The sequence below is a fragment of the Pezoporus flaviventris genome, unplaced genomic scaffold (genome assembly GCF_033815535.1).
Source record: "Pezoporus flaviventris isolate CSIRO_AGI_PZ_B2104156 unplaced genomic scaffold, CSIRO_AGI_Pfla_v1 ptg000002l, whole genome shotgun sequence".
NCBI classification, from domain to species: Eukaryota; Metazoa; Chordata; class Aves; order Psittaciformes; family Psittacidae; genus Pezoporus; species Pezoporus flaviventris.
The window spans coordinates 86,445,371-86,458,478 of record NW_026892550.1 but is presented as its reverse complement, the minus strand read 5'-3'; the positions used below and the strand labels follow the sequence as shown (position 1 = coordinate 86,458,478).

The 13,108-nt window shown below is 38.4% G+C and overlaps 1 protein-coding gene across 5 annotated transcripts in view; it reads left to right on the top strand.

The window, feature by feature from the left end:
* The window catches only part of DGKI (diacylglycerol kinase iota), a 206,246-nt gene that overhangs the window by 90,899 nt on the left and 102,239 nt on the right, over positions 1 to 13,108 (top strand). For 3 of the 5 annotated variants that reach the window (XM_061444897.1, XM_061444894.1, XM_061444896.1), the window contains exons 5-8: positions 1,798 to 1,854; positions 3,089 to 3,154; positions 7,261 to 7,332; positions 7,834 to 7,950. In XM_061444897.1, coding sequence (XP_061300881.1) covers positions 1,798 to 1,854; positions 3,089 to 3,154; positions 7,261 to 7,332; positions 7,834 to 7,950 — 312 coding nt within the window. The remainder of the gene's footprint in view (positions 1 to 1,797; positions 1,855 to 3,088; positions 3,155 to 7,260; positions 7,333 to 7,833; positions 7,951 to 13,108) is intronic. The other 2 variants (XM_061444893.1, XM_061444895.1) reach the window with 1 other exon arrangement.

The window sequence follows — 13,108 nt, the reverse complement described above, 5'->3', positions numbered from 1 at the left end:
TAGAAAATGCAGAATCTTGTCATGTACAAAATAGGACTTTCAAAATTCCTCAATTAACCCAGCATAACTCATCTTATGACAGCTATATTTATCACAAGCAAGGCAGCACAAGATGCTACTATGAACATTTTTCACAGTATTTACTAGACTATAGTATTTTCTGCTCAAAACTTTGCCCTTAGTACCATTATTTTTTTGTGAGCATCTGTCATGCTTCTCAGTTCCTTCAAGGAGCCCTTGTCATCCCCAAGCACCTGTAGAATATCTGTCATTGACTTTAGTTTTCCCCACAGCGACTTGTCTTCATCCAGTTTAACTGGTAATGTGTTACAGAAATCTCCCCCCACCCTTTTCTTTTTTGGTGGGGTATGTGTAAAGAAATATGAATGGGAATTTTCCCACTGATTTCATTAGAGCTCCTTTTCCACTCCTGTATGTTTTTCAATGTTGTCCTTCATAAAATAAGTTGATGCATAACAAATTTATAGCAGCAACCCTTTGGAAAAAGTTTTTTCCTTTCCAAGTATTTGGACTTGTGTTGACAAATGTCATAGTGATTGCCGTAATGCCAAGTTGGAGAGGTACCCTTTCCACCCCCAATGCTTTTACCCACAGTGAAATTAGCATTAGCACACACTTTCAGCACAAAGTGCTACCAGTGAATTTTTCATGACTTCCTTCACCATCAGCAGTGCTCACTGACTCTCCCTAGCCCAGCGAGCTGGTGGCATTGCCAGCCAGAGAAAATGAGCACTTAGATAAAACCCCATTCTGTTGAGCTTGTTTATTCCATTCTGAAGACCATGAAATTTACCTCTTAGCAGAAGATTTTATAAAGTCTGTATCCTTCTTAAAGCCTGTGGAGTTTAAAACTGGTTCATAAGCCTTCTGCTTGGCCCTCTCTGCAAAGGTGTATGTTTGTAAGTAAAATAAACATAACCTGTGGGTCTGGTTTTTGTGAGGCTGCCGCAACTTGATGACAAAAAACCTAATAGCAGTCCCAGGAGAAAGATTAATATTGCTATGTCTTTAGTTTCTTTGTAAGTAATGAGTATTTTGTCTTTTTTTTTCTCCTTTGAGCTATTATTTTGAAGGTCATTATTAAACTTATTTATATGGGAAGGGTTGTATTTAAATTTAAGGGAACTTGATCCTTCTATTTTCATAACAAAAGAATAGCTGTGCAGTATCCTTAAGTATTGTATTCTTTGAAAGATAGTCATCTTAAGCTTGAATCTATTTAATTTAGTGTATCCTTAACTCACATATCCTTTGGTCCTTTCCCATGCCTCTCTCCAATGTATTTTTTTTTTTCTCTATACACTGGGATTTGCAAAGAGGTCTTACACAGGTTACATTTCCAGGTCCTATTAACTTTTGAGACTGCAAGTCCTCTTTGGTTGCAAATGACTCTCATCAGAACACCCACCCCCCCAACAACAAAAGACCCCCACCAAAATCCCTAACCACCCCTCCCCCGCAAAGAAACCAAACCCCCAAAACAACAAAAAGGCCAAAACAGATGAAGTGTTTCCTTCTAAGCAAGGGGGAGACAGTTTAAATAGTTGAGCTGAGCAGGCAGCAATAGCATTAGTGAAGATGAGGGTTGTGTAGAGGTCTAGCAAGGAGAATTATTACGGCATATATTTGCTGACATCTAGATTAGTTACTTTGATCAGCTCTTGAAGTTAATATTTAGTAGATAATAAGTATTTCAGAAATTTGGCCTAGATCAACATATTAGAATAATTCTCTCTTAGCTTGTTTTCAGTTCTAACAGCTTTATTTTAATGCCAGATTAATTTTCGCTGCAAACCAACCTTCCGAGAAGGAGGCTCCAGATCTCCAAGAGAAGTAAGTAATGGACAAATGAAGATTGCTTTTCATTTGATTTATGTGCTGATCCATCTGGTGTGGACCTGCAGCAGTGCTTTTAGATTGAGAAGAATCTCAGACAGATTATTGGTTCCCAGTGGGACATGTTCTCCTCCCCAGAATAAATGTAAAATGAATTCTAGCTGAAGCACTCCATTACTTACACTGACAGAAACAATTTTATCTTTCCGTTGTCTCTTTTTCCATTCATCCAGCTATTCTGTCTTTTTTTTGGTTGCATTTCTATATGTTTTCTTCCTTATCATTCCTTTTTTTTTTTTTCTCTGTTTCCCTCTCCTTTCACTTACCTATCCCTGCTTTTTTTCTTTTCCCTAGAAGTATCTCTAGCACCCTAAGACATTTTTAGTAAAAAAAAAAGAAAAAGTAATCAAACATTCAAAACCCTTGTGATTTGCCTCCAGTTACTGTATGAATTCAGCTCCTTTGAAGGTGTTGGATATTTATTGTTATTATTATATTTATATATTTGCCTTACATAGTTAGAAGCCAGTGTTTCAAAAACATCTCTTAAATTTTATAGTTGATTTGGTGGCCAGCTGGCTGTTAGCAGAGGTAGCTAAATTCCCTTCCACATCAATGACTTAATGTTGGCTGGTATAACAGCATGGCGCAAGCATAACCCTTCTAACTCCCTTGCCTCCACAGCAGCGGGGACAGCAGTGCTGCTCACCCTCCTGTCTCTCGCGCACCTCTTGCTGCCATTCTGGGTGTAAGTAGTCCAAACATGGAGAAAAGACTGCTTCAATGACTGCTTCTTCTTCCCCTCCTTCCCTTCTCCTGCATTGACTTGTGATTTTTTTTGTGTTACAAGGTTGTATTGCCAAGCAGAAGTGTGGGGTCCTGTGTTGTGGCTGAACATGGCAGTGGCTGGTCACTTCTGCTCTCTGCATTTAGGTGACGATTATCTTCACATCATATGATGAACTTCCTTCTTTTAGTAGAAGAGCACCAAGAGAGTAATCCTGGCTACACTTCAATACGGATAAAGAACACCATCTCATCCTTGTTCCTCCTCCAGTTTTGGCAGTGTCTGGGTTTCCCATTGGGGCTGCTGAATTTTGCTCCAGAGATGATTGCATTGATTGAAGGGAGCTTTGCTTTTGTTTCTGTAAACTAATTTCACACAGATGGTAGCACTAAGTTCAAGCTGCCATTGATTCCTATAACACATCTTTTTGTCCTTCTTTTGTAGAACTTTGTCCGCCATCACTGGGTGCACAGGCGGAGGCAGGAGGGGAAATGTAAGCAGTGTGGAAAGGTAAGATTTCCAATGAAACACAACACTGGGCACTTATGAATTCAGGGTGGCCAGTAGGTCCTTCTAGTCACTGAAATCCTTCTATCCCAAACACCTGGCCTCTTTTAAGGGCTGATGACAAGCCTGATATGTTGTGTGGGAACAGCCCCGATTCCCATGTGAGAGAAGAAAGGGCAGCTGCATCTGCAGGAATGAGCACATCTTGTGTTCCTGGGACATGTTGCTTCACTGGCTGCTGAAAATGAGGAGGAGGAAGGCTGTGGCTCCTTGAGCTTCTTTCTTCATTAAGCTAAGCCTGTGCCGATATGGTGTTCTTGTAGTGCTTTCTTCTGTGCCAAAATTGTGATGTCTTATTTTTTTCAGGCTTTTGGAAAAAGAAAGGATGTTGCTTTCTTTCTGCCCTGGCAGACTCTAAGATTTGTGAGACTGTTCCACATTTCCTCTGCTGCATACATTGTAAAGGTTTATTTCTAAAAAGCTATAAAAAGGGGTAAGAAATACCTTACCTACTGGAGACCTTTCTTCTGAAATATTATGAATCCCTAAGATCTCTTGAGAGATAATTAAAAAAACCAACACAGGGCTTTAATATCCTTTCTCTAGGACTGTATTATACTTTTTCCTCCCTCTGAACACCAACTAATTAGACTGTGTCTCATCTCCATGGCACAGTACTTAAGTCAGAGGAAAATCAGATTTGTATCTGGATACTGATGTAGATCACCAGCTACTAGCTGCAACAAGGCATGCATTAAAAATATGATGTCCTTTTGTGGCCATTAGCATAGGAAAGGTGCAGCAAGGCTCTTGGCGTATAGCATTCTTGTGGTGTGACTTTGAAATGATATTGCCTTCCTCCTCTGCCATTTCGGCCTGGATCTGCCCTAGAGGCATTAGTTGATTTTGCAATAGGAGTACTTACTAGCTATCATATCAAAACCTGTGCTGGATACATTCACGTGGGCAACATGACTAGTATGTCCTATAATTCCTATCAGCCTTGACTCATACGAAGAAGTTCACAGTTTCCCCCTTAAATAAGAAATATTCAGTTAAGACTAACATGGGTGTGCTTTAGTAGAGTCGTTCTTTGTCAAGAAACAGAAAGGATTAAGGAAAACAACATCAAGAAAAAATATCTCATTATATTTATTGGTTAAGCAGTCTTCTATTACAGCAAAATACTTGCTTGTCTTGTGCTCTGCTGTTACATTTTGTACACATCTGAGTGAGAACCATCTTTTATATTCTCTTGTCACGCAAGACAAAGGGAAAAAAACTATCATTTTTATGGAATGGCAGTAAATTTAAAGCAGTTAAAGAAAGCATTATCCATGGAATACTTAGTGATTTTGGTAGGTCTCATTGTGTAATATTAGTCCTATCCCATAGCTGGAACTGGATATTAAGTATTTTAATGATCATTAATAATAATTTGAGTAAAGAGAGTATTTAGAATATAGCTATCTCATGTTTCAAATCATAAACATTAATTAAGGAATCAATGCTTCCCAACATCCTTGCATGGCTTTATTTGAGTTATAATAATACCTGGCTCTCTTACAGTAACGTTACATTGAAATATCTTTGAGAGCATTAAAAAGGGAATAAATATCATTGGGAAATATGTGCCAAAAAAAATATTAGTAGCCCTAACACTGATGTGAAAATACTCTTTAAAGATACATACATTTGAGAATATAAGCAAACCACCTTGGAGCTAGTAATCCCTATGTGCTCTGTTTGTGTGCATGGGTGTCTGTCTATATTAATGTGGACTTTGATCCTGGCTATTTAAGCAAATGTAATTGTCAATGCAAGACAGAGATTCAGATTCCTCAAAATATGTTTCCTCTGGTATGTACCGCTGAATATTTATACAGGAGCAGCTCAAAGCACGGGATTTCATGTGTTGTTCAGGAATTGGGTGCCAGTGAATCAGGGCTAATCAGGTACTGTTAGGTTGCTTTTCTCACAAAGTTGAAAAGAATTTTCTATCCTAAAATTTCTAACTTTGTGCAGAAGGCCTCCTTGCATGACCCAGGAGCAAAACAGCTGAATTTTTGTCTTCCTTCTCACGGAGAGAAGGCAGGAAAGATACTTTTTGGTGGAATATGGGGGGGTCTGCATCAAATTTCACTGTGATCTGCAGTGCATCGCTTTATTTAATTAGTTCCTTTATTTGTAAAGCTAGCTTTCAAATGATTGCTATCTTACCTCAAACATGTATCCTTAGGAAGAATTAGCTTACATTTGTAAAGCAATTTGAGGAAGAAAAGTGGTGTTTTATTGCTACTTGTCATTAATATGTTTTTCTCTAATGACTCTCTAAAAGCCAAATGGCTAACTGAATAAATGAAAAACGGTCCATCCAGAACCAGGCAAGCTGCTCAGTCCATATGTTTAAAAGACACAACTGATGGGCCATGGAATTAATGTACTGAATTTAAGGTTTTTATTAGTGGAGGTTTTGGGAGAGAACAATTTCTCCCTTGGTTGTTACAAGGCAGAACAAATCAAAACATTTCATTCCCATGAGGAGCTGAAATAATTTTTTCTTAAAATACTTTGGGACAAAGAGTGAGATTTGTGAGAAATGTTAAGAAGCACTAGGATAAATGAATGAGAATAGACCATTTTGTCCACTGTCAGACCTCCGTTCCAGCATTCATATCATACTTACTGTTGCTCTGTTCTTGTGTCCACACTTAATGGGAGACTAGATCTGCCCGGCCAGAAGCAGCTGGACATTTGGTCTTTGTGGAGCCATTTGACCATGCCCTATTACTAAACCTGAATATGCCTAATCAACATCGTCGTGAAGAATCTGTTCTTTAAATTTCTCTGGATGTAAAACCTGAGGCATTAGGGGAAGGATTTAAAAAAATAGAAAAAGTCTAGGCAGAGATGACACAAGCCTCGTCAGGAACAGGCCTTAGTTGCTGGTGTGGTCCCTCTGCAAGCTGTAGTATAGAGAGTCTTGATAAAGGCTAATGAATAACATATACAGACAACTGCAAATCTGAAATCTAAGCAGTGAAGGCGACTGACAAAATGTTCCATGAAGCTCTGGACTTTCTGCCTCTTGCTAAAATTATTTTCTTTTCAATTCTTTCTCTGGCTAAAACAAGCTTTAACTGAACACAAATTTTTAGGCTGTAACTTACCATTTCTTGTCTGTGTTATATCATAGAATCATAGAATAGTTTGGGTTGGAAAGGACCTTAAGATCATCTAGTTCCAACCCCCCTGCCATGGGCAGGGACACCTCACACTAAACCATGCCACCCAAGGCTTCATCCAGCCTCGCCTTGAACACCGCCAGGGATGGATGCAAGAAGGGTGTTCATGACCCAGTGGTCTTTTCCAGCTTTAGAATTTAGAGCGAAGTGATATGTCTGCTGAAATTGCATTTGCATTCTACAAAATGAAACTCTTCTGTAGGGGAATAAAATCTCACATCTGCTGGTAATGATGGACTTTCTTCTTTTTAAAACTATAAAGAAATATTTTATCTGTTTGATCAGAATTGGACCATCTTGTTTTTTTTGGAACTTACTAAAAAGATTTTGGTCTGAGTCAGCTCAATAATACAATAAATTTAATTTCCCAATCAGAGTGTTTCCACACAGACTTTGTAGTTGATTCCACCCTGTAGTTAAAAAAAACGCCAAAAAAATCAAACCCCCAAACCCACCAACAAAACCAAATTCTTGTTTCTATTTAGAGCAAAGTCTGCAGTGAGAGAATGTTTTGTTCAACAGAAAATCTGCATCTATCAGGTCTGCATAAATCCATTACAATGAGCATTCCTTCTCTATTTCTTCCATTGTTTTTAACTGTAAAATCTAAGAAGCAGCATGAAATTTTGGAGGAGTGTTTTTAAAAGTGTATGTGAAAATGCACCAGTTGAAGAGCCTTCTCTATGAATCCTGTCATTGTTTATCCCCCAGAAATCTGTTTGGTGGTTAAGAGCTTCAAGGATGAACCAATGTATCTGACTGATGAATGGATTTAGCCTGGCACAGTCACCTGTCAAGGGTTAAAGGTGTAAATTTTATTGTAGTCAGGAGGAATTTAATCCCTTTTTTTCCCGCTTATTCTAGGGCTTTCAGCAGAAATTCTCCTTCCATAGTAAAGAGATTGTGGCCATCAGTTGTTCCTGGTGCAAGCTGGCGGTAAGTGAACAGTACTCTGGGAGACTGATAGCAGCTTCACTGAGCAGCCACACTGCAAGTAATTTTGGTTTTCATGGGGCTCGGGGTTCCCTCTCTCTGTATCACCCCCAGTTTTGCTGTTTCTGTTTCTTTCCCTGGAAGACACCATAGCATCACCTGGCTGACACAGGTTCCCTAGAAGAGTCTTTCTGCACAACATAGTTGCTGGTTACCTCACATCAGTGCTCTGCCACTGTTAGCTCATGCAGCTGCATTAGACTAGCTTGTGATCTTCAATCTTTGATCTGTGTTTAAGTAGGAGTGATTTTTTTGTAAGAAGGTATGGGAAGATGCCTTTAAGGAAGATGATCTTTAATTATATGTTCCTAAAGCTCCACAGTGTGAAGGGCTTGAAGGTGGTAGAATTGGGAATGTTGCTCCAGTTTTTGTACTACCACCCTCTTCTTTCCTCTTTGTCTTTCCTGGCCTTCTTATCCACTCTACTCTTTTCTCCTCTTCCAGTTTCATAACAAAGTCACCTGTTTCATGCTACATCACATTGAGGAGCCATGTTCCCTGGGGGCTCACGCTGCTGTCATTGTGCCTCCCACCTGGATCATTAAGGTGAAGAAACCTCAGGTAACTGCATGCTGATGTCTGTTTCTGAAGCTGTATGGCTGTGCAGGGCCAATCTGGCTTCGCTGCTCAGTATTCCCTCACTAAGGCATGCTTGTTCAACCCTGAAACCCAGCATACATCCATGGTGATTATGAACCTGTATCCTCCTGCCCCTCCATTCAGCCCTTCAGTAGATTTCCCTGTTTGGGATGATTAGCAACAAACATGACTTTTGTTCTGAGCAAATCCAGCTCAGATTTGTTTCTGTAACTGAGTTCAGTGAGCATATTGCAAGAAAATCCCGTGTGTTGTAGGCAGTCCAGCATGTTTCATTAAATAGAGCTGAGCAAATACAGGGAGAAACTGTTCACAAACATTGACTTGAACTGCAGTAAGAATTGGCTGTGGCTGAACTCGCATCACTCTGAATTTGCCATCAATGGACATTTAAACAATCATCTCTTATTTACATCAGTGCTTGCTGAAAGTCAACAGTAAGCCCATGTGATCGTTTAATTGCAGGTAATGAACATTAGACTTCAAAGCTTTTGCAATGGATATAATTGAGAATATAATTCAGTGGTGAGCACAATAGGGAAAAAAGGAATCCAAAAGAGAGCTGGCCAAAAATTAAAAGGGGATTCACATCATGTGAGAAGTATTATTTTTTTAATCCCCGTTTAAAAGTCTGTTTTCACTACAGTCTCAACTAAAAAACAAGCAGTGAACTTAACAGGGAGTCAGAAATGCTGGTAAAAGTTTTATTTCAAAAGCACTGAAACAAGCTTTTTTATTTCTGAAATGAAGTGTCTGGGATACTGAAGTTTCCCACCCATGCTTTCTTGTAATTTTCCTCCATTGACAGGAATGCTGGTTTTATAGAGTAATGTTGTGGGGTTCTTAATGTCAGTGCATCCATCCTTGGGAAATGACCCAGGGCTTTCTGGCTGTGTGTCCTGCTTGTCAACAAGAAGCTGAGAAGTTCAGGCTGTAGGCAAGGCATTATGACAAAATTAATCCAATGAAAATGGAAAAAGGTCTTAAGTTGTGACACTGCTCAGTTTTTATTTTCAGTTTAGGGATATGGCTGTCAGATTTGTGCATGAGTAGCATTTCTAACAAGCTGGATATTAAAGATGAGGGGGGGAGAAGAGAAAGGAAGTGGAAGTATATATACAGTATAATCAAAAAGTAGGCCACTATTACTTCTTTAGAGCCAGAGAGAGCAGGCAAGATTCCTAGAAACCTCCACGCCAAGAAAAAAGGTTTCTTTAGCACTTGTATATATTCCCCACGCTCTTCTTTCTTTGTTAGTTTTACTCCAGCCTCCTCCAGAGGCATCTTTTTTCCTCTGTTGTTGAAGAATCTGTACGAGTTCTTGGCAGGGACTTAAACTCCTTGGCTAATTTTCAGCATCTGTGTGGTATCTGATAGCTGTAGCCATATCTGACCTTACTAATAGTAGCCTTTCTTTGATCTTTTAAATTTTACTTCTATTTAATTTTTACCAAAAATTAAAAAACAAACAAAAAAAACTTTGACACTTGTAATTTTCTTTTGATTTGGCATTTGGCCAAAGCAGGGTATCTTCCTTATACTATTTACAGAGACTTTTCTTTCTTGTCCGTTGTTTTTTTCACAGAAGTTCAAATAAGAAAATAAATATGATCTAATTAGTTATGATTCATGGGAAAAATGCTTTTAAATAAAGTTTTAAAATGTTACACTAAAATAATATATCTATTAGAATTGTGTGCCTGAGTCATAAGGAGAGAAGGAAGTACTTTAGTCCCTCTTCATCACATCTCAAGTCCTAGAAATTCACAGTTAGTAGCATGCAAAAATCTTACCTTGAGTAATTGAAGCATTAGATGGATCAAAATGGTATTTAGCACAGACAATGGGCATACTGCCATGAAACTTCTTAACAGTACCCATTGCAATATTAGTTCTGGGGTATGCATTCTTATTGCTGTCGAAAATACTGATGCATCTTTCAAACGTGTTTTCAGATTTTTGGCAGAAGTCTTGTTTACTTATTTATTAATTTTTTTAAGAAATATTTTCTCCTCTCCTGCTATTTCTGGCCAGCTCTCCTTCTGTGTATTATGACCCTCTTCACCCTGTATGAATATTTGTTAGATGCTATGAAATATTCACTGCATTCAATTCACAAAATACAAACACAGTATTCGCAAATTTTTGTAAATTCAATTAGTAAATAAATGTTTAAGCAGCAAACTGTTTTTCATATGTTCCACAATTGGAATAAATTTGGCTAGAAGCATATCATTATAAAATATTTCCTCAGCTCTAATTAACTACTTACATTGGTCACAGGCAACTCCTGGACTGAATTCCCTACTCATATGAAATTGATTTTAGTGATGCCTTCATCCTGTGTGTTGGTTGTTTCTTTCAAGCAAATAAGATGGCTTTTTGTAGCAAAACCCTGGCCTGACTTTTAATTTAAATTTTTCTTTTTCTTGCTACAAAAATGGGTTTCCATGCTTATTTTATACAATGTGGCTCACTACCTTTCAAATATTGGACTTGAATGAAGAGCATACTCCCCTTCTCATTACCAGCAACATTGTGATAGTGAAGCATCATGGTGTAATTGGTTAAGGACAAATCTCTACTGACAATCTATATTCTAAATGGGGAGCTTTTGCTTCTTGCAAGCAATTAATTGCAAGATAAATATTCAGAATGATTCAAACAGCCTTGGAATCGGTGGTAGCCCTGTGTATAATGAGCCATGTACATGAATAGAAAACTCCCAATACCATGTCATTCATATTGTAAGCCACTTCTGTAACTTCTTTACTGATTTCCACTGTTTCTGTACTGCATTAGCAGCACTTTGATACCAGTTCTGGTTTCCTGGGGTTCAAATCAATTCTATTTTGTAGTTCATGAAAGCAGGTCACCCCTGTTGATTGGTGGTATTGTTTTTAAGGCGAGGTTTGGTAGCCCCAGTGGTCTTAGGTCTGGGAATGAATTTGCTATATGCTTGCACTGTGGGAGAAAAGTAATTATTAAACAATAATATAGAGGATTTGGCTGACGTATTTACTGATTCAGCCTGCCTTCTGTTTGGGAAGGCAAAGGCAGTAACTGTAAAACTCAAAGTTTTTCTCTTCAAGGTAAGCATGGTGTTTTCTTCTCCTCTTTTGAGGACCTTGAAAAAGTGTTAGTAAATATTTATATTTCCAGGTTTATTTCTTTATTTTATCAATTGATTAGTGCAGTTGCCTTGTCCTATGGTGGTTTGTGAACAACCAGAAGACTGTCAAGATTTACCTTCCCAGAGGCTGTTCTTTGCTTGAAGTCATGTGAAGCCCAGCATGCTAAAAGTGTTTGAAAATGAAGGCTGAATTTTTGTAAATGAAAAGGTTGAAAGGATCCATAGGATTTGCTTGAGGTAGTCTGTGGCCCTCACACCACCCAGCACCGTACAAGGACTTCAATTCTGTTCATCTGGCTAAGCTTGCTGAGACCTATACTGACCATTCAATAATACCAAAAATCTCTTTTTGAAGATGGCCAAACTGACATCCACAAAGGAGAGGTTTCCTCTCTAGAGGCAAGTTAGGATTTGCATATGGTGCCCATTTAAAGGTATGCTTTGCTATCGGGTACTTTGCTGAATAACATTATACATTCACAAAATGCTCATCGCCTTGTTATGTGGACAAGGGAGTATGCATTCATTTCTTCAGTGTGCAAAGGCTGATGATTACTCTTGCCTGTTATTCTTCTGCATGTTTGCAAGAGAACCTGCATATGTTTTAATCAGGTTTTTTCACCTTTCATCTGCTATGGACATGCAGTTGCAATCACTGTAGCAAAGTTTTAGGTTCTCTTAACACTAGATTAAAATTGGATTTTTTTTTTTTTAAAGAAGTGAAATAACATAGTTGTGACATAGCATACTTTAGTGCCATTTTGAGTGCAGAAATGAAGATTGAGATAATGATGAATGAAAGCTTAGACTAAAACTGTTTCACTAAGATAGCTTTATGCCTCTTCCTGCCCCACACATAGGCAAGAGAAAAGATATGTTATAATGGGATTTAATGAAGACTCCATTTAAATATTCTCTGTTCTTTAAAATTAGTCAGGATTTTACTAAACTATCTTTGCCCTTTCCAGAAGACCTTCACTGGGCTTAGGTGCATCCATTGTGGAAATAGAATAACAAACACAGTCCTTCCAGAGGCAGGGTTAAGTATTTGCTTAGTATGATACTAACTGGAGCTACAGATTAATATTTTCCAACAAAATTCACTGCACTTTACCAACAGGATAAGTATTTTGAATTTTACACCTGAAGGGACTGGAGCATAGGGAAAAGGCTTCGTATGCCTGTGACCTTTCAGCAGACTGTTGGCAAGACTGTGATTAGACTAGATCTACCTCTTTGTCATGTGTTTTGTGCCACTCCAGGGAGACCCCTTCACCAGAGAACACCTGAGGAACTGGGCTAAGACACCCAAAGGAAGCAGCTTTGAGTGTAATGTCCCAGTGTTTCTATTGTCATAAAGACTTTTGTCTACAAATGATTAGATTACTGAGGTAGGACAATGACAGATTATGCAGATGATATTGTCAATGCAGTCTTTGTGGTTTATCATGCTTTCAAGATCACTTTGAGTGGAGTACAGATACTTCTTTAGGTGTTTTCTCAAAATATGATCTAAAAGGACAAATGCCATGTAATTGCTCTGCAAGCTATCTTGTCTTCAGTAGTTTCAGTAAGCAACAAGGCCTGACTATACCCTGGTCCACAAAGAATTTTGAGAGGTGATAAAAAGCATGGGACCTTGCACTCTACAGCAGGCTTTTCTTGATCTATGTGAAAAAGGACAGTGCCTAAGTTAGATAGCTGTTATTTTTTCTTAACTTCTCAGAGATATGGAAACATTAACTTCTGTATCTGGTGTATTGTGTTGAAGTCTTGAAATTCTGAAAGTGGTTGTTACATATTAAGTAGAATATAGAAGGTATTCTTGTTAATGTTGGTTAGGAAGCAGGCTTAAGAACAGATGTCACTGCTTACAGATTTGATCATCTCTGGTCATTGACCTTTTTCATTAATGGTATAGTTTTGTAAAGGGTCAGGACAGAAATGAACTTTTGGATGAGCTGGGTGGATCTTGCTTCCCTTCTTGAA